The 22935-nt window shown below is 45.9% G+C and overlaps 1 protein-coding gene across 5 annotated transcripts in view; it reads right to left on the reverse strand.

The window, feature by feature from the left end:
• The window catches only part of CAPN13 (calpain 13), a 65395-nt gene extending 43094 nt beyond the window's left edge, over positions 1–22301 (reverse strand). The window contains exons 1-3 of one of the 5 annotated variants that reach the window (XM_009686140.2): positions 21009–22301; positions 11309–11557; positions 818–887 (exon numbers count right to left, since the gene is read on the reverse strand). In XM_009686140.2, coding sequence (XP_009684435.2) covers positions 818–887; positions 11309–11557; positions 21009–21035 — 346 coding nt within the window. In that variant the 5' untranslated portion in view covers positions 21036–22301. Of the gene's footprint in view, positions 1–817; positions 888–977; positions 1160–11308; positions 11558–15960; positions 16204–21008 lie in introns of those variants that run through there. The other 4 variants (XM_068940109.1, XM_009686156.2, XM_009686147.2 and 1 more) reach the window with 4 other exon arrangements.
• Between the last annotated feature and the right edge of the window lie 634 nt (positions 22302–22935).

The following is a 22935-nucleotide window of genomic DNA, read 5'->3' on the forward strand; positions in this document are numbered from 1 at the left end:
TTTAAAAGACAGGGTTTCAACATCTAAGACATCCAAGAACCAGTTTGTTAAAAGAAACCAGCTTTCTTCTGTGCTCTATTCTCTCCTACCAAAACACTGAACCACCACCCAACATTCAGCAGCAATGTCCCTTGGAACTATACTGCTACATAGTCATCCATTTCTGCTTTTATGCTCCTCCAACCTTACATTGTCATGTTGGGACCTGCAGGTTTCAAAAGAGGCTTCACAAACCTCTCACTGGAGTGAGAAATGGAAAGACAATGAATTGTTGGAGCACAGCTGCTCCCAAAGACAAGCAAGGTAATGGGCTGGGAGAGAAAGATGGAACCAGTACAGGAGGGCAGACAAATATCAGGCATAAGTATCAGAGAAGATGGGCAGAAACATCCATAAAAGTGAAGAGTTTTGAAAGAAAACACTGAGAATCACCAGATGAAGACAGTGGGATAAAAAGATAAAATTCAGTCCTGCACATGTTGGAGCTGTACCTGCTTATTCAGAACTGCATTTGACCTTTGTGTGACCTTCTGCCTGATCTTAGCTGGGCCTCCCTTTCTATGCTTGTCCTTATATACAGAGAGGGCAGGTGGCATATAACTAAAGCAACAGGGATTAGAGCTGCTGAATTTGGGAATCTTGTTAAACATCTACAATAAATTCTGTATGGACTTGTCAGGTCTGGAGCGACCTGCACTAATTGTTTATTTACTGCAGCCACCATGATCTACAGCTTTCCACTAAACACTCAGGACGTAGCAAAGCAACAAGTCATTGCTCTGTGCTGATCTTTTGCAAAACAGGAATATGACCGTACCTATTTCTCCTTGCATTATGTCAAATCTGCTCACTCCATCCATGATCAATTGCGGATTTCTCTGAAGCTCCTGAAAAAAAGAAAGAAAATGCAAAGAGCGTGGTGGGTGCCCAGCCCTTACAAGCAACATGTTCCTGCCCTTGAAGACTGCTTGCCTCACCTGCCAGTCCCTGCCCTGGCCATCAAGTCCTCTGGCACCAGCACAATACTGGTGCGGTAGTTTGCAAATCCTGATGGATAAGCTGCAAAAAGTCATGAACTCTTCTTCACACGGGCACCCAGAACGCCAGCCGCTGTCACAGTCAGGTATCTCAGAGGAATTTGTTAAGGTTACTACAATGCCTTGAAAGTGGAAGACACCCTACGGTTATTAGCGGTGTTACTGTGACTTTTTAATCCCCTTTCCCCCGAGGAAAACCATTTCTCTTGAGCCCTGCTACTTTGGTGCAGCCAACAATGAAGTGAGAGGAGATACTCAGACATCTCTTCCTTAGTCCGTTCAACTGTTCCCAGCGATGGGGACTTAGGGCTGGGCACTCACTGGGTTTTCATCTGGGTTTCTCTAATGCTACTGACACCTTTCCGCAGGGGGCTCTAAGCAGGGCTGCCAAAACATGCAGTTTCCTGGGGGACAGGAGGGCAGAGACATAGAGAGCTTTCCAAATAAAGTGGAGCAGGGGCTCTGCTTCAGCTTAGCACTGAGTCGGTGAATGTTTTGCTCTCTGAGCCTTTTGTGTTTCATGCACAGCTAATACAGATCTGCCTGGGCTGCTTTTCATCACTTTTGGTGAGGAAGCTATAGAAAGAGGGCTTAATCTCTGGCTGCAAAATCCCACAGCCCTGGCTGACTTTTATTTTTAATTTAGGGAGAATTTTCCTTGCATTCAGAGAGTTTTGCTTGAGCAGCGAAGGAGGAAACACGTCAGAGCTTGGCCTTGCACACAGAAATTCAAGTCATTCTCCCTGCATTAGCTGTTGGCCTGGGATATCTGAGTGCTCAGGTAGGGAGGACCTGAGCATCCCCTATGAGTAACCCTTGGCACTTATCTCGCTGGATAAGGATTTGTTTTGAAAGAGCAATCAGCCCTAAGTAGGAAAGCCACTGCACACCTAAGGAAATGACGAGAGGGAGAAAAAACATCTGAATAAGAAAATAATACAGCAGCTCTTTCTTAAGCAGGCCCTGGCATTTCTTCTCCCCAGCCGAACTGACACGCTGCACAAACACGAGACCAGCACACAACGTGACTCACACAGTTGCATGAGCTCAGCATCAGCAAACACTGTCAGTTTTCTGAAATGGCTTCGCAGCGATCAAACCACTCTAAGAAGCTCCTCCAGCAGAAGAAGGTGCAGTGCAAGGCAGCCGTTCCAGGCTGGTGGATGGATCATGCTCCTGCAGCAGAGCTGATGCCAGGGAACAACAGCCTGGGCAGGCATCTTCCTTGACAGAATGCCTGCACGTGACTTTCACATAGCCATGCACATGTACCCTGGGAGCTGGGGGCTTGCGATGAAACGTCTTGCTCCCATAGGGTGAGAGCAGACCTAAGAGGTGGTAGTCAGCAGCCATAGTGGTTGGGGGAGCAACAGCTGCCAGCCTATCTCCTTGCCCCTCCACGTCGGTCCTGGTTTTCTCCTCTCTGTGCCTCTGTTTCCCCATCAGCAATTTGCCCCTCTCATCTGGGCTGGTTATCCCAGAAAAAATAGCAGCATAAAGTAGTATTTTTCCTCTACCACTGCTGAAGTCTGAGGCCACTGAAGTCTGAGTTGCACCAAACCGGATGGCTGGGATGAGATGGATAAGCTACAGCACACAGCTGCCATACGTGTGCGCACCACAGAGAAACACAGATCCAAAACTAATGAGAAAGCTGCTGCATCTTTTATGGTATTACCAAGGAAAGGGTTGATTCCCTACTGAAAACGCTCTTAACTCTCATACTCTTAAGGGCACTGAGGATCCTGCTAGCAAGTTACGGAGACTAGTTGAAAAGTCAGAGCTCAGCAGATACCCCACTACCCTCCAAGACATTCAACTCCCTAGCAAGCAAATGCGGATACGCCGAGTCCAGTAAGAAGGCTCCTTCCTCAGAAAAAAAAAAGTCTGAAAAGTGAAAAGACATTATCGGAAGTCAGCCTATCAACCCATTCACTGCACACGGACAAGTTGGTGGCTATCACACAGGGAAAAGAAAATCTGAAGTCAAATACTCTCACTACAGCCTCCACCCACAACATGCTAGGCTCTGCTTCCAATGGGGCATACTCCCCACAGACTTAGGGGTCAACTACTACAAAGCAACACAGGGTGTGAGATTAGCTGTGGAAAAGCGGCTGCTCAGCATCTGTCCCTCTGCAGAAACTGTGCAGCAAACACAAGGTAAGGTCCCAAGGTCACTTGAAACAAGTGTTTCTGGCTGAAATGACAGCAGTTTTCATTGCTTTGTGCGCCGCAGTCAGAAATGGCAGGGCAAAAATGGCAATGACAATAGAATTTGTGCTTCCGAGATTAGCTCTGTGGGCTCAAGGGAAATAGGCAGCATCGGCTCACTTCAAAAGGATGGACTGTGCAGACAGTGGGCTCTTTCAGTGAAGGGAGTGGGAAGCCATTGGATCTGAGCCAAGGAAGGGCAGGAGACAAGCAGAAGCAGAACCAAAGGCAGGAGGGGTGACAGCGCTAAATTGCAAGATCAGATATTCAGAAGAGTTCAAAAAGAGTGTGATCCACCGAAGTTGATGGTGGAACAGCTATCCCGTTGAAAGATGCTATATCGAGCCCAAAGTAAGCGCAGAGAATTTCTGAACGCATACCTGTGATAGGTACAGTGCTTTGGAAATCTGGGCCTTCTCAACAAGAAGGAGTGAAGGAAGGAAGGGAGGGAGGGAGGAAGGCAGGCAGGCAGGCAGGCAGGCTCCAACTAACTCATCTTCCTTCAAAGGCAAGCGTACAGCAGATATAAAACACCGGAAACTATAGTCTATTATCACATAACACTGCAAAGTACATAGCTACCCCTACACAAAATGTCAAGGCCTCACAATTCACTAGCACTCAAATTGCATAACAAATGCAGAAACTACAGATTTAGCTTGAGGTCTGTCCAGAAAGAGTGCCCTGTTCGTTTACAATGAGGCTTTGTGGAATTTTCTCCAAGACTTTTCAGTTTTATTCGGAGGGGGAAAAAAAGAGGGAACTCAAAGAGGCAGGTAGTCTTTTCTTGGAATATTTAAGAGGCCAGTAATTAAGGCAATCATATGGGCTGTAAGTCCTTGCTCTGTGTGCTCAACACATCCTGAACTTATCCCCCTAGGACTAACCTATCATCACTTGCTTTCCCTGGCCCAGTGAAAACTTCATTATGTATTTAAAATAAAGAGAAAACGTTCCAGACAAATCAGTCCATCCTCTAGTGGACCATGGTCTTACCGTGGAAGCATTGCTTATCGAAAGGTCAGGATGGAGGATTAATTTGGGGGCTGGAAGGGGAGAGCCCCATATGTACACTTTTCTCTCTCATTTTCCTTTTATAATTGCTTGGCTTCTTTAAGGAAAAGCAAGTTCTCAGCAAACACTCAGAAGTTTAGGGTGAGTAGCGTAGATGTAGGTCTCATGCAGACATATGCAAAGGACTTGGTGGAACATTTTTGTGGAAAATTGGAGGCCCAGGATAAGATTTCATGGGGAGCAGAAACTGGTCTGACTGTAGGCTGCTGCTCAATAGGGTGGTCTGCCTTTGGCTTCTTTCCCACCAATTTCCTCACTAATCCAGCCTATTGCACAGTCTTGTGTACAAGTACAAGGCTAGCAGGGGTTAGGATGCAGAAGATGAATGAGCTAGTGCCCTATCAGACCAGCGTAACCCTACGGTGAAATCACAGCCTAGCTTCTGTTTCCATCAGCTCCTGCCACAGCTCTGTGTCATTCCCTTTGACTGCACTTGTGTTACTGCTTCCTACCCCAGGCCCACCTTCCCAACACATCCTGTTGTCATGAGCCATACAGCTACCTGTTCAGTGGCACGCCAATTAAAATAACAAAAAAGTTGCTGCTGACTGAAAGGCAAACTCTGTTCTCAGCTGGACAAATCTTAATTCAGAATAATTGCTGTGTCTTTTAATAGTGTTGCTCTGGATTAAGAGGTAAACGTGATACTGCAGTTGCCAAGGCTAACAGCATTGTCTAGCAGTATGCTGAGAAAACATCAGGCATGACAATGATGTCATACCTCCAGTAACAACAGGAAACCTCCACAGACTAACTAACACAGAAATAGGCCTCTTGGAGCAACTAGAGAAGATAGAACAAAGGAGCAGCCATGCAGGGTCAGACCAAATGTCTAGCTATTCCCGTACCTTGTCTCTGGCAGCGTGGTGAGGGAACAGAACAAACAGAAACTAACACATCTTCCACATACCTCCTCCTACCTTCCCTCGCTTGGTGGCTAGATGCGCTGGAGGCTTTCTCTTCATTTTTATGTTTAAAAGTCCTTGAGGGAATCTCTTCCTTGAATCTCCCTAATCATCTTACCTTTTTACTCGTGTTCTGCTTTTCTTTGACATTTCATTAGAGGGGAAAAAACAGGCTGAGCTTGAGGGGTTTGCTTGCACCATCAGAACTCAATTTTCTGCTTTGTGGCAGAATAGCTGTGTTCCTAACCTACCGTTCTCAAAACAGCAAATTCCTCAGTTCCTGCCAATGGAAGGAACCCAGGTGCCCACGAGTATGATAATAGGGTTCTGCTGGAGAAGGAACTACTGTCCAAAAAACCACCAGAAGAGAAAGCCAGCTCAGATTTCACTGGCAACCTCCCCTTGTTTAGTGCAGTTCAATGCTAAAACACAATGAAAATTGCATCAAAGAAGGTAAATACAGGGCTATCTTGAGCCTTTCAGAGAACAGTTCTTCAGAAGTCTTGAAACCTATGCTTGAGCTGGCTGTGGGAACTGTGCTCACAAATCATACCCCTATATCATAAGCAGGGAGGTCAATAAAAGGCGTAACTAACAACGAGATGGCAGTGACAGAATCACGGAATTGCAAAACGGTTGAGGTTGGAAGGGACCTCTGGAGATCATCTAGTCCAACCTCCCTGCTCAAGCAGGGTCCTCTAGAGCACACTGCACAGGATCGCGTCCAGGCGGGTTTTGAATATCTCCAGGGAAGGAGACTCCACTACCCCTCTGGGCAACCTGTTCCAGTGCTCTGTCACCCTCACAGGAAAGACGTTTTTCCTCATGTTCAGATGGAACTTCCTGTGGTTCAGTTTCTGCCCGTTGCCTCTTGTCCTGTTGCTGGGCACCACGGAGAAGAGGCTGGCCCCATCCTCTTGACACTCCCCCTTCAGATACTTATGCACATTGATCAGATTCCCCCTCAGCCTTCTCTGCTCCAGGCTAAACAGGCCCAGTTCCCTCAGGCTTTCCTCATAGGAGAGATGCTCCAGTCCCCTCATCATCTTGGTAGCCCTCCGCTGGACTCTCTCCAGTAGCGCCATGTCTCTCTTGTCCTGGGGAGCCCAGAACTGGACACAGTACTCCAGGCGTGGGCTCACCAGGGCTGAGGAGAGGGGCAGGATCACTTCCCTCCACCTGCTGGCAACACTCTGCCTAATACACCCCAGGATCCCATTGGCCTTCCTGGCCACAAGGGCACATTGCTGGCTCATGCTCTTAACTTCTTTTCCCCCAGGACTCCCAGGTCCTTCTCTGCAGAGCTGCTTTCCAGCAGGTCAGTCCCCAGCCTGTACCGCTGCATGGGGTTACGCCTCCGTAGGTGCAGGACCCTGCACTTGCCTTTGCTGAACTTCACGAGGTTCCTCTCCGTCCAGCTCTCCAGCCTGTCCAGGTCCCTCTGAAGGGCAGCACAGCCTTCTGGTGTGTCAGCCACTCCCCCCAGTTTTGTATCGTCAGTAAACTTGCTGAGAGTACTCTCTGTCCCTTCCTCCAGGTCGTTGATGAATACATTGAACAAAACTGGACCCAGGACTGACCTCTGGGGGACACTGCTAGCTACAGGCCTCCACCTAGACTCCGCACCACTGACCACAGCCCTCTCAGCTCTGCCGCCTAGCCAGGTCTCAATCCATGCTTCAGCTTTGTCTGGCTTCAAGTCAGAGTGGTCTTTTCAGTCTCTCACTGTTCCTCTTAACCATTCTCTTTTCCAGTCCAGGTTAATTTGGTTCAGGGAAGCAAAGGGAGAACAAGGCACTGAAAACTGCAGCTTCTAATCTCTCGCTTGGTATGAACCCGGAGTGTGCCTCAAGTAGGAATCGTGTGCTCTGCCAGGGTGTCTGCCTGTACGACGCAGGGATATCTTCCAGGGCTATCTGGATCGCTGTTGCAGCAGCAGGCGTCCCAAAGCCGAGGTCCTTCAGCGCTGCCCATGTTAGAAGGGCTGATATTTTCCAGTCTTGCCTTATACTGGACGATGTCCCTCCACACAGCTTTTCTCCGCTTCCTCCTAATCAGGAAACCTCCAGGAAACACAGCAGAGGCTGAGATAGTGTTAGTTTGTTATTTTTACACCCCTAGGTAGACAAGCAGGTAGCCAGTACTGTGGGCTACATAGCACACAAGATTATTACCTGTTCAGCCTTGCTGCTCGGAGGGACCAAGGCTAATGCTCAGGAGGAATTTGGTACTAGCTGAAGTTTTCAAAGTGGCACAGTGCTACCAGCCATTCCCCACATCTCCAGAGCCGTATAATCCTGCTACCTGACTGGGGAAGTGCGGGAGTGAGCAGGAGGACACACGTGCTACTTTCCCCTCAAACAGGGATGTGAACATTCCCCCAACAACAAGCCCCTTCCAAAAGTAGCAGAGCCTGGAGGTTTTATGTAAATAAATCTTCCTTGTTTAAAGTCAGTGCAGAGAGACAGATATAATAAGAGGTGATGCACTGCAGTTTCCTCGGCTGGCAGATATTAGCTCTGAAGTTGAGGTCAGATTCAATCAGCTGAGTAGGCAAAGGCGGAAACAACAGCGGGCTGGAAACGCTGCTTTCATTCAATTACGCTGATTGCACACACACACACACACAAATAAGGTGAATTGCTTTTGATTTTTATCAAGGAGAAATACTGAGTAGAATCCAAGGGCCACTGTACCCTTGCAGTCACTATGAAATATTAAAGCTCTGAACTGCCATCATTAACAGCTGGAAAGTGCCTTTGCCTCATACTGGAAAATGGCCCCATAGGGTGACAAAACTGCAGGTAGTGCAGGACAACACCATCTGTCATCACTGTCCATTTCCTATAACTTGCTTAAAGATATTCATGTGACAATCCAAATTTCTTCCCCCCACCCCCACCCCCGTTTTTTTTTTTTTAATAGTGCAGGGGAAAAATCTATGGAGTTAAGTTTTCAGGTTAACTTCAAACTGTCACCTGATTTCTTTCCTGAATAAAAGTTCTCCTTTTCCCTGATACACACATTGCTCCAGAATGAAAGTGAAACTTGCATTAGGAAGGCACAGAAGAGGAGAGGAAAAAAATGTGAGCGAACCCTTTTACACAATCACTGAATCAAATAATGAATCAATTTTCCCAGTAAACAAGCATTGTCTCAGACCGTATCATTTTGCCCAATACTTTTTAGCTGCTCAGGCATACCCTTTGCTCATGTTTACATTTAAGAAGTCTCTTTGTATAGCCCCTGTCCAGGAGACTTCTTTTAGACCCAAGTCAGGGGACTCTTCCCCTGACACCAGCTACGTGAGAGAGATATACGAGCTCTTACCTGGCGCTGCCTGACTCCATCAAGACCCCTGTTACAAACCATGGGGCTGCGTGCGGAGGAAGGCACCTGCTAGCACAAATACGTGCTGCCAAATTTGATTTTTGAGGCAGAGATTGCCGTTAGAGGGATGCAACAATGGTTGAGGCAACAAGCCTGATTCTGGTTATGGTGTCAAGCATCAGGCTCTCCAAGAGCCAAACGGGGAGCAGCTGCAGGAGCAGGAGGCTGTGCCCCGGGGAGACCATGCTTTGCTGCTTGCCTCTTTCACTGAACAGCTGCATATCCCCGAGAAACACCTTCAGCAACTTTACCCTTTGCCCAATTTTACCTTTTAAATCATAAACTCCACGGATCAGGGACTATCCTGACTAAAGAGTGTAATGGGCACCGTATCTAGCACACGGGGGGGTGGGAGGGCTACCTCTGTCGCAAGGCCCAGGCGCTGCCGTATAAATGGTAACCTTTCTCCCCACAAACATAGGTAGTTTGAAAATATAATTAACGTTATAAAATGAAACATTCAGAATTTAACACCACCACCCACAATCCACGTTATCTGGGCCATGCTAATTCAATTTCTTTCTACATCTGCATATGATGCATTATGATTAGAACAGAGTGAAACAGCTAAAACATTCGTTGACAAAAAAAAAAAATGGAGATTCAGCACCACTGAAACATTTGGTGACTTCCTCTGTTCCATTCCATTTCTTGCATGAAGGAAAAGCACCAAACAAAGAAAAAGATTGTTCCGAACATTTTTCAAAGGAACATCTCACTTTCTGACCAAACTTTTCAAGTAGAATTGCCTCTCTGACTGACCTTTAAAAGAGACCAGCGACAGAAAATACTTTTGTTTAGCCTAAAACAGCACTTCTCTTCCATTTTTCAAAATTACGGGTGAGTAAAAAGACCTCTTAACTGCAGAGCTGTTATGATATAACCTCTAATTGCATGATCACATAGTGGTTTGCCTACAAAGCTTCTGCCGTATTTGGTACTACTACCCCCACCTCTAGTAATGCCTGAAGTTCTACAGGCAAAATCTCAGTTACAAATTGCATTACGTGTTTCAATGGACATAAAATGAGGTCCTGGGGTTGAAAACATGGCCTGTAGCAGTTCACATCTAATGGGAAATTGCAACGACTGCACAGTTTTAGGTAATTAGGAAGAGCGATACTTAAAATGCTGTCTTGGTATTCCTGATCTGTTTCCTCCTGCAGGCACTCCCTATCAAATTGGCTCACTTTACAAGTCAAAACAAGTTGTTTCTGACTGTCACCACTGAGTACTGCTATCTGCTTTATACATTACCACCACATATGAAGACTCCAAACTCTGAACGTAATTGGTAATTCTCTTGACAACGTACAAGGTAAAATAGAAGCAGCATGTTGCTCAACTGCTGTGTTGGATCTGGAACAACAACAGCAGTTGTAATTGCTGTCTGCCATTTGAGTAACCAGATACTAGATGACTCGGAAGATAGAAGCTCAGCAATTAATAGGACTAAGTTGCCATTTTTGTCACAGGTACATTTCTAGCCAAATTTTTTATCGTCAGAGGGATCCAGTGGTGGTTAGTGAGAAGACTATGGACATAGGTTAAATTGGTCAGACTCTGTAAGCAGGATGTACCTTCACTTGCTTTCTGGGAAACATATTCTGGTATGAAACAGTCTTCCCTAGGGAAATTACAGGTAACTTTTCACCTAGGTAGACAAACCCCTCTAAAACAGACTGTAAAGACAATCTTGCAATTGGCATGGCAGCAGAGTGCATAGTAAGTTGGATCTATTCCTAGTGTCACTAGTTCTGTGGGACAAACCCAGAGGTGGTGAACGTCTGAGACCCTTTCCCGGCAACACAGGCTCTTTCACACCTCTGTGGGTTGAACTCAGATGGATATGAGGAAAACTAAATGCAAAGACTAGGTCAGAGCGCTAGAGAAGGATCGAGCATAGCTACCTGCCTTATACAGAGATTTTGAGCCCATGACCCAGTGGAACTGTACCCAGACCTGGACTCTAGAGCTTTAGTAAACTAACAGACTCAGGAGCTGACAGACCAACGGGCTCGCTACGTCTAATAAAAGAGAATGCATCAGTCATAGCCAATGCAAACCCATATAGACCTACAGCCATGGGTAAAGCCACATGAGTCGCCATAGTGGAAGGCCAGAATCTGCATGTTTACCAAAAGCAAGAAAGAAAACCTCAGCATAGTTGATTTAGGTCACTGCTTGCTTCAGACAAACCAAAATTGAGGAATGTATTCATTTTCAGAGCAGAGGAGAGGCAGGGAACTGATTTAAAGGGACAGTTTGTGAGCCCCAGGACTCAGAGAGAAAAATGTGGAATAAAAAGGCTCTGCAAAGGTCCAGAGTTTGGTTAGCTCCTGCCCAAGAGTTCGAGGCGTGCAGTAAACGGTGGCTTTCTCCCACGAGCTGCTTGTAAACCTCACGGCCTCCTGAAGCATTTTACAGCACCGCCCTCCCTTCTGCCCTGGCCTGCAATGGGGAATCGATCCAGAACACATGGAGGGAAGCGCTGTAAAGAGATTTTCTTCCCTCCATGTATCTCCTCGCAAGAGTCCCTCCTTGCAGTGTCGTGCTTCCAAGTGCTTGAGCTCTACTTCCCTACTTCAACCCAGGTCCCATCCCCAGAGGCAAAGGCTTTTACAACCTGAAAGTCAGCACTCCCCTTCAGAGGCAGCACTATGAAACACCATAGCTGGCATAACTCACAGTTGGCCTCTTCCACTGTATACGCCACAGCTTGTCCTCTGGGAGTAGGTTGGGACCAATGGAGCTGACATGAGCTGGGAAGGTGGCATCCTCAAACAGCAGGCCTTGGCTCAGACACGAGGCTCGCAGGAGGCTGAAGTCCTGATTATTAAATTTCTTCAGATTCTGGAGGCTTCCAGCTGCCCCCGTTGTTTGCCAGTCTTGCCCTAACCTCCTAGAAGATTTGGGGGAGAGCATTGTGCCCCTTTTCTGCGAAGGAGAGAAGACAGGGACTGCCGTTAATTACCAGCTCCGAGGCAGCACGCTGGGAACGCATGGAGAAAGCAGACACCCCCCCCCTCCCCGAGCAGGCTCTGCTGCAGCAGCATGCAAGGCTGAGGCCAGTAACAGTGACAAAATCCTTATTAGCTGGAAATGCCTGGGGAAAATGGAATAGTCAAATCCCAACTGGTTTATCTTAAACCAGTGCTGTCACTGCTACAAATTCAATTTTGAGTCTTCCCTGAGGACAGAGAGAACAAAGCTGTTAGAGAGACAAGATGCTGCTGTTGAGGGACATATGCGATGTAACAGAGCATGGGCTGTGGGATGGAGCGGGAGCTGCAAACACAAGGGAGGGGAGGAAGATGGTACCAGCACGTAGGCTGCCCACGTGTACTGATGATTCTTCTGCCCGTGGACTGCACTTGTGCCTAGGGAGTTATCTTTGGAGTTATTTACTGTATTCTGCTTGCCCAGGCAACAAGTGAGCACTTGCCAGTCACTCCCTGTGAGAACTGCACAAGTCAGAGACCAGCCTGCTGTTGTCTTTCCTCCAGACCTGCTCCAAAGGCCCTGGACACATTTGTGGGTGGGCACCTGCCAGCATGAACCAGACTTGCTAGGAGCTACAGGGCTGAGATGGAACTAAGCTGTAACACCCAGGCATATATCTGATGTGCACTGCTCGCAGACGTGAGTGTGCTCCAGAATCTAGGCTTTTTGGACTCGGTAGTTCAGCTGGGGCCAATATTTAAACAGATCTGAATTGTAGGCATATCTAAACTGGGGAGATATTGTCTGGCATCTGTAGGAATTCCAGTCTGGAGCGTGTTTGGTCCCACCTTTGTTAGATGTGTTTGTTTAAAGGCAAGAGGAGACTCGCATAGGAAAAATGAACATTTCATATACAAACAGTGAAAATCTGGTCTGGTCAGATGTACTGATACAGCTACGGGCACAGCTAGGGAAAAATCTGAGTGATAACATCTCCTGTTTTGGACTTTCTCCCTTTACAGTCACCAAAGACCGCAGCAGGACTCTTGCCATAAAAGATCTGCTTTCTTTCCAAAGGGAGGCAATGCATTTCAAATGGAGATACTGAACTGTGGGGTGGGAGAGCTTTGGGGACAGAGTGAGAGAAGGGCACAGGTAGGGGTAGGCAAAAAAGACTTGCACATTCAAGGGTCAGGGGAGCCAGGGTTTTTAAAGAGCAATTTGTTCTGTCTGTACAAAATACAGGTTTTGACATGCACTCATCTTGTGCCCTTCCCAGAGCTGCATGGCTCAACAGAGACAGACACACATATGTGCTCCGTCTCCTGGGGATCGTCCTTTAGCTAAAAACACTGCTGTAGATTTCAGAATTTAGAGAAGTACCATCAGGGGTTGATCTGCCTCTGGGTTCCTCCAGCACATCTGGCCATGCAAAATGACACAGTCCCCTGGGTACATCCCTCTCAAAAATAAAAAGACAACTGTCCTGACCTTTAATTCCAGTCTTGTCCCTTTCTGTAAGGAAGCCCTTGGTAGAGTCTTGCGTTAGCAGATTTTTAAGGTCAAAAGGGAACACTGTGATCCCTCCTCTGGCTTCCAGCTTGGCATAAGCCACTGCGCTAGATCCAGCAATTCATGCATCTAGCTCCTGGCTTCCACTTAAGCTGTATCTTATCAGCTTGCAGTGGAAAATCCACCGCATGCCTTGGGTAAGCCATTCCTACAGCTAGGTACCTTCACTGTGTTAATTCTAACCTGAACTTACTCAGTTTCAGCTTCAAGCCACTGGATACCATCTTTTTTTTAGTAGGTGAATGGGTTCTTTACTACCAAGCAAACATATCTGTGCACCTGACATATTCCTGGTGCTGTATAAAGAGAGCAAGCAATTCCAATAAGAGCTACACCTCAGATTTTTGCTGTGAACCTTTCACACATGTGTGAAAAACACAGGCTTGGCCTCACTGAAGCAGTGATACAGCTCCCTCATTTTTTACTTAGAGTCATTGCGTTTCCCGGTCCTTGAAGTCACTTGGCCTTTTGGCACTGTCCTCTCAGGACTGGTAACAACAGCCTGGAAAGACAAGGAGTTTTGTGTCTTACTGTTTTAATTAAAAGCCCCACAAAAAATCAGAAGTCACCCTCGGCCAACAAGAAGACAGAACATTCCCTTTGGGCTTGCGTTTTTTAATACAATGGAAATAAATCTTATGTAATGTACCATAACACGACAAGGGAATGGCTTCTTCTTAACAAATACTCAGTTGAAACTGTGCCCAGGCCCCATGCATGCTAAGATCTATTTCCTGCAACAGTGTTCCAGTAAAACTGATTACTAATTCCACAACTCAAATTAAAACTAACAGAGCTTGAAGGCTGGGGCTGACACGCGTTCCCTCTCTTCTGACAGAGAACAAGAGTTTTTAGCATGTGTGTGTGCGTGTTTAATTACGTTGTATAATATATCCGGAATAATTTAGCAACCAGAGTGAAGAAAATAATACACTTAACTACTTTTCCCTTGCAGGAATAACTTTATCAGCATTGCAGGCGCCGTATCTGGGCGCGCACATGCACGGATGCACAAGCTTTATCTCTATCTGTAGTCACCGAGCTCACGGAGCAGCGCACACCAGGTTCACCCCAGCTGGACCCGGCACAGTCTGCAGGCCCTCTCCTTTTGGGGCAGCATCCTGAACTCTGGCCACAGCTCTCCTCTGCTTTGCTCTGGTGGATGCATTAGCAACAGCAAAGATCACAACACCTTACAGCGCAGAATATTGCCTGCCTGACTCAGGAGCATCTTACAGTTACCAAATTCTGAGGCAGAAAGAGTGCTTCAAGGGACAAAGTTATAACGGATCGGGTCTCAGACCTTGGACTGATCCCCACCACAGGACATGAGGGAAGAGGGAGGGATTTCAAACACTTAGAAAAGCTAGTTCAGACACATTGCGAAACACTGGCAAAAAACAAGAGTCTGGGCCCCTTCTCCTAAGGAGGGAAATTATTTTTCAGAAGGGGTTGAACACACATTTACTTAATACTGGGAGCTCCTCCAAGATATTTCCTTATCTGCAATTTAAACATGAATCATGCCCAAGTTTGCATCTACTTCCCTCTTCTTTTTGTTTTTTTTGGTCCTTCTCTTCCTTTTCAGAGAACTGCTTGTCACTGCCTCTCAGAGAGGGTCAAACGGCAAAGGGTAAGAGAGGGAAGTGGGTCAAAGAAAAAAAAGAAAAAGAGGTCAGGTGTGACAGCCGGAAGAGACAGACAGGAAGGGTGAGTATCTGAGGATACGGGAGCAGAAAAGTTGGTGAACACCACAGAAACTAGCCTAGGAACCTAGGAACTCACCATTTTCTCCAGTCATAAACAGCTTAAAACCCACTGGCAAAGGGTGCACCTCAGCTCCCTTCAGCATTCATTCACAAAACATGTCACACTGCTATTGCAGTCAGGTACTCAATGATAGTAAATACTGCTAGCTAATCATACTTTGCCTAAAGATTTATGTCAGAGTATAGGCATCATTTCCTTCAATGGCATCTTCTGCTATTTTCCACTGAATACTAGAATGGAAATTAGACAATTAGAAACATTTCCTATTTCATAGCTCAACTGTCCACCTTCTTTTCCACTCCACCAATTTTTCCAAAACATTTCCGTTGTATGCTGGCTCAGTTGTACTTTAGGGAGAACAGTTGAACCTGCCTCAGACACTATGAAGAACTCCGGAAGCGCAGCAGCCGTCCTTTCTCTCTTCCTTCTCAAACACTCAAAAATATCCATGTACATTTAATTTCGTCCAGAATATTCAATACGTGCTACAGTAATGCAAGCCATCTTTCCCTCTAAGACTCTGTCATTTACACTTTCGGAGCATTGTATAAACTTTGAGGGGGTTGGTTTCAGGATGCTCTTATCAGGATTAAGGTTTGAGTTTGTTAACTCTTATTGTAGCCAGAGAAAAACACAAACGACAGCACGCTGTTTTTCAGCAGCTTGCCCACAGCAATAACGTACTGCAGAGACAAAGCAGAAAACTGAACTCAGATGCCCTTAATTCTCTCTCTGGCAGAGGGACAGCAGCATACCTACAATGCCCGAAAGGCTTGAGCCCCTCAGAAAATCAAAACCAAAGCCAGGCACTCTGGCAACCCTCTGAGAGACTACTTTCCAGTGGCATCTAATATGACCTTCTGCTCCAAATAGTCTATAAAGTACTTCCTTCTGGTTGTTTATTAGGGTGATTTCCCCCTCCTTTTTATACACAGCATAGGATAGTTCCACCTACCTTTTTTCTGCCTCATTTAACAGCAGTGCACAGTAACTGTAGAGTCCTCCCCTTCCAGAATCTCCACTCCCACTTGATCCAATTACTTCTGACAACTTACCGTTTTACTGTAAGGTTCTTTTTAGGATGGCAAATTCATCTTTTCTTTTCCTCCAGGTAATATTAAGGATGGGGAACTCTAATTTATTCTATCTCCCCAAGTCAAATCCCTCTCAATGTGTCCACGGTGCTTTTCCAGCACTATTACTTGTATTTCGCCTGCTTTACCTTGTACTAAGTAAAACAGCAAAGTGATGTTTTACCTGCAACACCTCCGGTGGAACTATCCAGCCAAAACCAATAGACTGACAGAAGTGATAGCATTATCCCGTGTTCCTTTATAGAGCAGCTTTTGCCCCTCCTTTAGTAAACGTAGCCAGGTTGAACTCAAGTTCAAGGCCAAAAAATAAACAATATGACTCAGTCATAGTTTCATGCGGATACTATAGCATATATCATATCTATATGTATATAAACTACTTCTATTATCTGTCTAAGTAAGTTAGTAATTAGTCTCCTGTAGGCTACTGTGGCTTCAGATGGTTGTTCTTATAGGAAAAGCAGGATTTGTTTGTAGCTCCTAAACTTTCACGTTATCTGCTTTCCTCCTCGCAGCTCCAGGAAACGCAAAAATGATACTGGGACCAGGCACAGGCTGGCAGTACTCACCGTGAAGCAAGCAGCTATCAGAGCTGTGTATCATTCTTTCTGCAGCAGCATAGGTAGTAGGTATTTTCAGGCCAACATTTCTTGTTATTTACACTGGGCTCTTATACCAGAACTTGAATTCTGTATCAGTTTACTCACTTGGGTAGGTAGGACTGGCTGAAGAGGCAAGGGTTATCCCTATAATTAGGACATCTAGGAACTGGACCCCATTATCCTAAAGACCAAAGTTAAGGATCTTGCAATTGTGTGGGAAGGGGAGAAGGTTATTTTTTGGGAGGCCAAACTGAGATAGCCTAAAGAAGTGCAATTTCCAGGAGAATGGTATGCAGCACATTCTCTGAGGCACATTCCCTAGAAGCATCTCTAAGTGTATTCCTATATTCTGTGAATGTATACGTGAAGAAAAGGATCTAGTTGTCCCGGTGGACAACAAGCTGAACACAAGCCAGCCATGCACCCTTGCAACAAAGACAGCCAACAGCATCCTGCCCGCAAGAGCTGGAGTGTAGCCAGCAGGTCGAGGGAGGGGATCCTTCCCCTCCACACAGCACTTCTGAGATCACATCTGCTGTACGGTGTCCAGTTTTGGGCTCCCCAGTGTAACAGAGACACTGAGCCTGGAGCACATGGCGTAAGAGGAGAGGCTGAGAGAGCTCTCTGTTCAGCCTGGAGAATGAGGTCTAACTGCAGTTTTCCACTACCTAAAAGGTACAGAGAAAGTGGGGCCATATTCTTCTCAAAGGTGCACAGCAAAAGGGCAAGAGGCAACAGGTACAAGCGGCAGCGAGGCAAATTCCAAGTGGGTGGAGGGAAAAAAATTGTTCTAGGTGGTTCGGCTCTGGGAGGTGGGGGCATTTCCACCCTTGGAGATATTCAGCTGGACAAGACCATGAGCAACCTCACCTAAGTCTGAAATCCTGATGTAAGCATGGGTGGAACTCAATGACCCTTCTAAGGTCCCTTCTCAGAAATTTCTCCATAATTCTGTTTCTGGAGCTGCAGTTCATGCAGCTGCGTCCAGGCTGGCTTTTGGCCACCTGGTCAGCCTACAAACAGGACACAGCGGTAGCAGCACAGAAGTTCAAACTGATTGCAAAGGCAATCACCTGAGGGCCTATATTGTTAGTGCAACCTAAGCACCACGCCACCAAGGTGCCACTGCTGTAAATACGCAAGTTAGTGAGGGTGAATCTAGCTCAGGCTATGGCTGCATAAGCACAGCAGGTGAGGTATTTATCCCAAGAAATGACCCTCTCTTTTTCAAGATACCACAATTTATTCATCAGCAGAAAAGTTGCTCCACAGTGAACGTACATGAAGTTTAGCTTGGGGCTTAACACAGAAAATAGAACCATTGCCTACTTCTTTCATTACCCAAAATGACTATCACCTGGGATCAGAAATGTCTTCAGAACCATACTTTGTACTTGGACTGCAATTTCTTTGAGGTGCGATGCTAGCGCTTTCCAGAGCAGCTGGTCCCCAGGAGCTTGAGGAGAGGAGAACATAAAAATGTTCAGGAAAAAGACAGTTCAGCTTCTTCACCAATGTTTAATTCAGGTCTGCGGGACTCCAGACCTGAATCTTTAAAAGCTGTGCACTGTATCTTGCCTGCTCACGTTTTAGGTTTCTCACTTCCACATGAGAACTCAACATTTAGCAAGCTCCAGTGGGAAATGCATCTGCGTAAATTAGAGTAAAACCTGCCCCAGAGAGCAAAACAGGTGCAGTTTTCCTTTAAGAGCTGTTTTTCACTACTGCTACATAAATAAAAGCTGATTGCACCAGAAGCAGGGAGCAAAGATTTCCTTCATTGCAGGAGAGGAGCTCTGGGGTGATAAATGCTGGTGCTGCTAGCTCATCTGACAGCACGTGTGCTGTTAATCGCCTCCTCTCTGGGGAAACGGCAGGTATATTCCCCTCCAGGTATGGTGATTCATTGTCTGGAACTGATATCTCTGCTTAAATGGTGGATTAACATGATTTAAGAAATATTCATTGCAAAGTTGATTAGAAAGCGTCATCACCAACCTGGCAGGAGATTTCAGTTATTGCAGCATGACACCATTTTGTGATTGTCAGCTTTTCTGCAGAAGGCTATACTGATGTGTCCATTTTCACAGTGGCTCCAGAGAACGAAAGCCAGAAAGCAGAGGGATTTACTCACGGTAATGAGCCTTTGGAGTATTTGCTCTCCCCTAAGTGTTTGTGGCACCCCACAAAAGAGGAGGGATATTCGGCTGAAAAGCACAGCGCTTTGCTCTGGCAGAACGGAGTTGTTTTCTGCTCATGGCACCCGGCGAGACTCTGGCAGATGCAACGTTGCCCTGACTCAAGGTCTGCTTTTGAAGAGCAGGGACACGAATCTACGTTTGGGGTAGCTGTGCAGCTTAATCCACTCATGAGCAAAAGATGCTGAGAGATCACTGGAAACCCAGAACTACCTCTACGGTGTCAAATACCACCTCGGGGCTGTTAAATACACAAATAAAAGAGGGCCCCTACACTCACGACCAACAGCAGCTGTGCAATTCTTCCTGCTGTCTAATTCACACCGACACCAAAGGGTAAATAATTTGCTGGGAACCCTTGTTTTCTGAGAAGTTAGCATGACTTTCAAGGTCTCAGCTGGCACCACAGAACTTAACATATTCTGGAATTTAATCCACCCTTGTTCCTCTCCTCCGTGGAATAAAAGTAAACTACACAAAACCAGAGCTTCTTTTAAAATAGATTTTAAAAGAAATATATTTATCTTCCTGATGCCCATCAGCTGTCCCAAGGGCAGAATGCTGTTCCATGAAGCCAACAGCCTCTCCGAAGCAGCAAGTTTTATGTCATCTTTTGGAGGGGGAAAAAGAACAGCGTAACTTTGCCTAAATAATTCTGGAAGCTTTAGCCTTAAGAAAGGCAGCTCTCCTCACTCCACCCATACAGTTTATGTGCTGATGACTGTTACCTTTTTGCAAGATTTCACACATATGCCTAAATTTCTTATTTCCACTGCTTTCTGCCCTTGTAAGGATCCCATTCTTTTAGCAGAGATAGTCCTAATTTACACCGTGGTAAATAAGAGAAATAGGCTGGGAATTTCTCCAGGGTAGTGAACACAGCTACTTTTTGTGTAAAGGAGGAATCTTCCTTCAATAGCCTTCACATTTGCTGCAGTCACTTTGACTGGGTATCCCACTGCTTTTGTATTCTGGCACTAATGGAAAAATGCTATTAAGCCATTTCATTTACTCTTTCATAATTTTCTGTATCGGCCACATGCTGCCATTTATTTGCCTCTCTTAGTCAAGATGCAGGAAGGCTATGAATAATCTTACTCCCAGACAAGCCACTACCTCCTTTGCTCTGATTTCATGAGCTCATGTTTCTGGCAGGACCCACCTTTCTAAAGCACAAACTTTTATGAGCATTTGAACTATTAGGCAAATACCAAAGTCCTACTTCCATATCTGTTTTTACCCAGCCTATGCCCACAAGCCGCCCCTTAGTGCAGATTAACCCAGGGGTTCATCACTTGACCCCGTTCACATGTGAATCGTTTTGCTCATAAATGAGGTACCACTGTTTCTGGAGTGAAATGTGGCAGCTGCTTAACAACACATAATGAATCCACACAGCTAGATCCCATGGCCACCTGAGGGAGGGGGGATTTGGTATGAAAAATATTTCTCTTTGGGGCCATATTTTTTAGGAGAAATATCCACTGGCTTCAGAACTACAGAGAGGATTCTTAAAAACAACGCCAAAACACAGGCAGCGAACACTCATATTAGCACTAGAATTGGTCAGAAATTTCCCAGTGGAATATTTTTGCTTCAGAAAACACCCCTCTATCAAACATGAAAGCCACTAGCGATGAATTTCAACTAAGAGGAGGACACAGCATATATCAATATTGTCACTATATTCCGTTTTGATTTTGGAACGGCCTCATTTTTTTTTGCTTATGAAAAATCCATCGCTCCTGGATCCTCTCCGTGTTTTCCAAAAGGTTTAATGTGTTGCAACGTTTTAAAAAAAAAAAAGATTCCAATGTTATTGCAGTAGCTTACTGTGTTCAACCTGACATTATTTTTCAGAACTTGATTTCATGGGAAATTTTGGACTTTGGGTTTCACTTGAGTGAGGAACAGAATATGAAAGTACGTTGTACTGAAATGTCCACAAAACTGAAAGCTTGGTTTCGCTCTGTGGTAGGTAGCACTGAAATTCTCCACGAAAACAAGCCCATTTCATCATCACGAGTAACACCGAAACTTTTTTTAAAAACAAAAACAAAATAAAAAACAAAAAAAGCAGAGCTGTCACGACATTATCCTTACAAGTAATATGGTCATGGCACTGCTGTTTCGCATTACCAAACTTTGCTAGTAAATATTTAGTAACCAGGACTATGAAGGAGCGCTTTGATATCCTTGCTCTTCTCACCTTGGTGTCCCTCCTCTCCCTCTTCATACAGGGGCATTGAAGATTGTTTCAATGAAACATGGCAAGGGGTGCTTTGTTACAGCCAGTCTTCCGTGGAAGGAATATCAAAATGAAGTTCTTGCTTTCATCAGTCTGTTTGCCCTTGTTTAGCAATTCTGCATCCAGCACTTGTTGAAGCTCTGTTGGCACAAAATAATTTATTCCACGCTTCTTTGTTTTGCCTTTGGCTTGGTGTGAACAGTTTGCAGCAGTCTCACCCTTGTTCGTTTCTCTGAATCATTTCTGCAACCCTTTAACGAAGAATTCATGACCTACAGACCGGTAGCTTACGGGAAACGTTTGCAGTTCCCAGACCTCTCCTGAGCCTTTGCTGACAAAGTGCACGGTGCAGCTCCTGCTTCCTCGGCATCGGGTCGTTTGTAACATGCCAGCCAGGACGGGCTGCCAGTCTCCCACTCAGACAGCTAGCTGGTGGTCCTCCTTGCCCGCTCGCCCAGATGACTCACCCAAACACGCTGTCAAGGCACCGCATAGGCTGGTGGCTACCCAGGGCCAGCGTCAGTGAGGGCTGCCCACGGCAGCAGGCCAGGGCCTCACAGCCAGGGCCTGTCACGCCACCCTACAAAGGGTGTACGAAACCCTAATGACACTAACAAACACGTCAGCGCGTGTCAACACGGCAAAGAGCAAAGGCGCATGTATTTGCTCTCCTGGCGGCACGCCAGGCTCGCCCAGCTGGCGCGCCGGTGCCCCGCACAAGCCCGCTGCTGCAGCCTCCGTCCTCCTTTCAGAGCCGGTGAGGTTTCTCAGGTTACACACGTGAGCGGGTTCAGATCAGCTCAAATGCTGAATGCTTTTGTCAGGATGAAAGTCTCCTCTTAGAGCTGCATGGCACATTTTAATAATGCCAGTCTGCTCTCCTGGCTCTACTCTGTCAGTACGTGGGAGCAACAAGGATCAGCACTCTATCTGAGGTATTAATTAAATGCCTTAAATAGCTAGATAAGGCATTCACCTAGGGCTCAGTGCGTGTAAGGAGAGCAGGATACCAGTATGGAGAACACCATATGGCCCCTACTGAACATTTCTGATGCCTTTTATAGACGCTTCAACTAACTCTCTTGCCTGCTTACCTATATTTTACAATGGAAAAAGGAAATTCATCACCAATTAACTTTACCAGCCTAACTGTACTATATTTCTCAGCACCTACATCCTCCTCAGGGATGAAGGGGTGGGGACCAAACCCTGTAAAACTTCTGTGATGAAGCACAGGAGGCTATATGTAACAGTCACGAACCAGCATAGAAAAAAGATCAAAATATAAAACAGGAATGTAAAGAGATGAGCAAGTTCTCAGGTGTTTTTACAGAGGATCACTTCTGTCAAAATAATTTCATCCAGTAAAAGAGTGAAAAATGAAAGACAATGCCAAAACATCTGAAGGCGAAGGGAAACATGGCAGGAGAGGACAAGGCCCAGCAGGACTGGCCCCAGGGTACAACATGCTCAGAAATGGTTGTTCTGGGTTGAGACAAGCAAAACCATTGCTGTTCCATGTGGGGAAGCACACAGGAGAGTGAAGAGAGTCTGGAAAATAACGTGATAGTGCCTAATTTGTGTTGCATTTTTAGCTCTAATTTTTTTTGAAATATAAAATGTTAATTTTAATTTGATGAGCTTATTAGAAACCCCTAGACCAAATCACTAACCTCGCTAGACCAGCACAGAGATGAAAGAAGGTTTAAGATGGAGCAAGAGCTAGATGAGAAGCTGTCATATCCCCTACAGCCCACCTGATGAGAAAACTCGTGTCTCTCTGGCTGTCATTTAATTTCCTCCAACTACTCTGATGCTAGTGAGCCATGAAGAGATGAAGAAAGGAAGTGAGCATTGAACAGAGCTCAGCTGAGCAGCGGTCCCTTTT

The sequence above is a fragment of the Struthio camelus genome, chromosome 3 (assembly GCF_040807025.1).
Source record: "Struthio camelus isolate bStrCam1 chromosome 3, bStrCam1.hap1, whole genome shotgun sequence".
Classification (NCBI taxonomy): domain Eukaryota; kingdom Metazoa; phylum Chordata; class Aves; order Struthioniformes; family Struthionidae; genus Struthio; species Struthio camelus.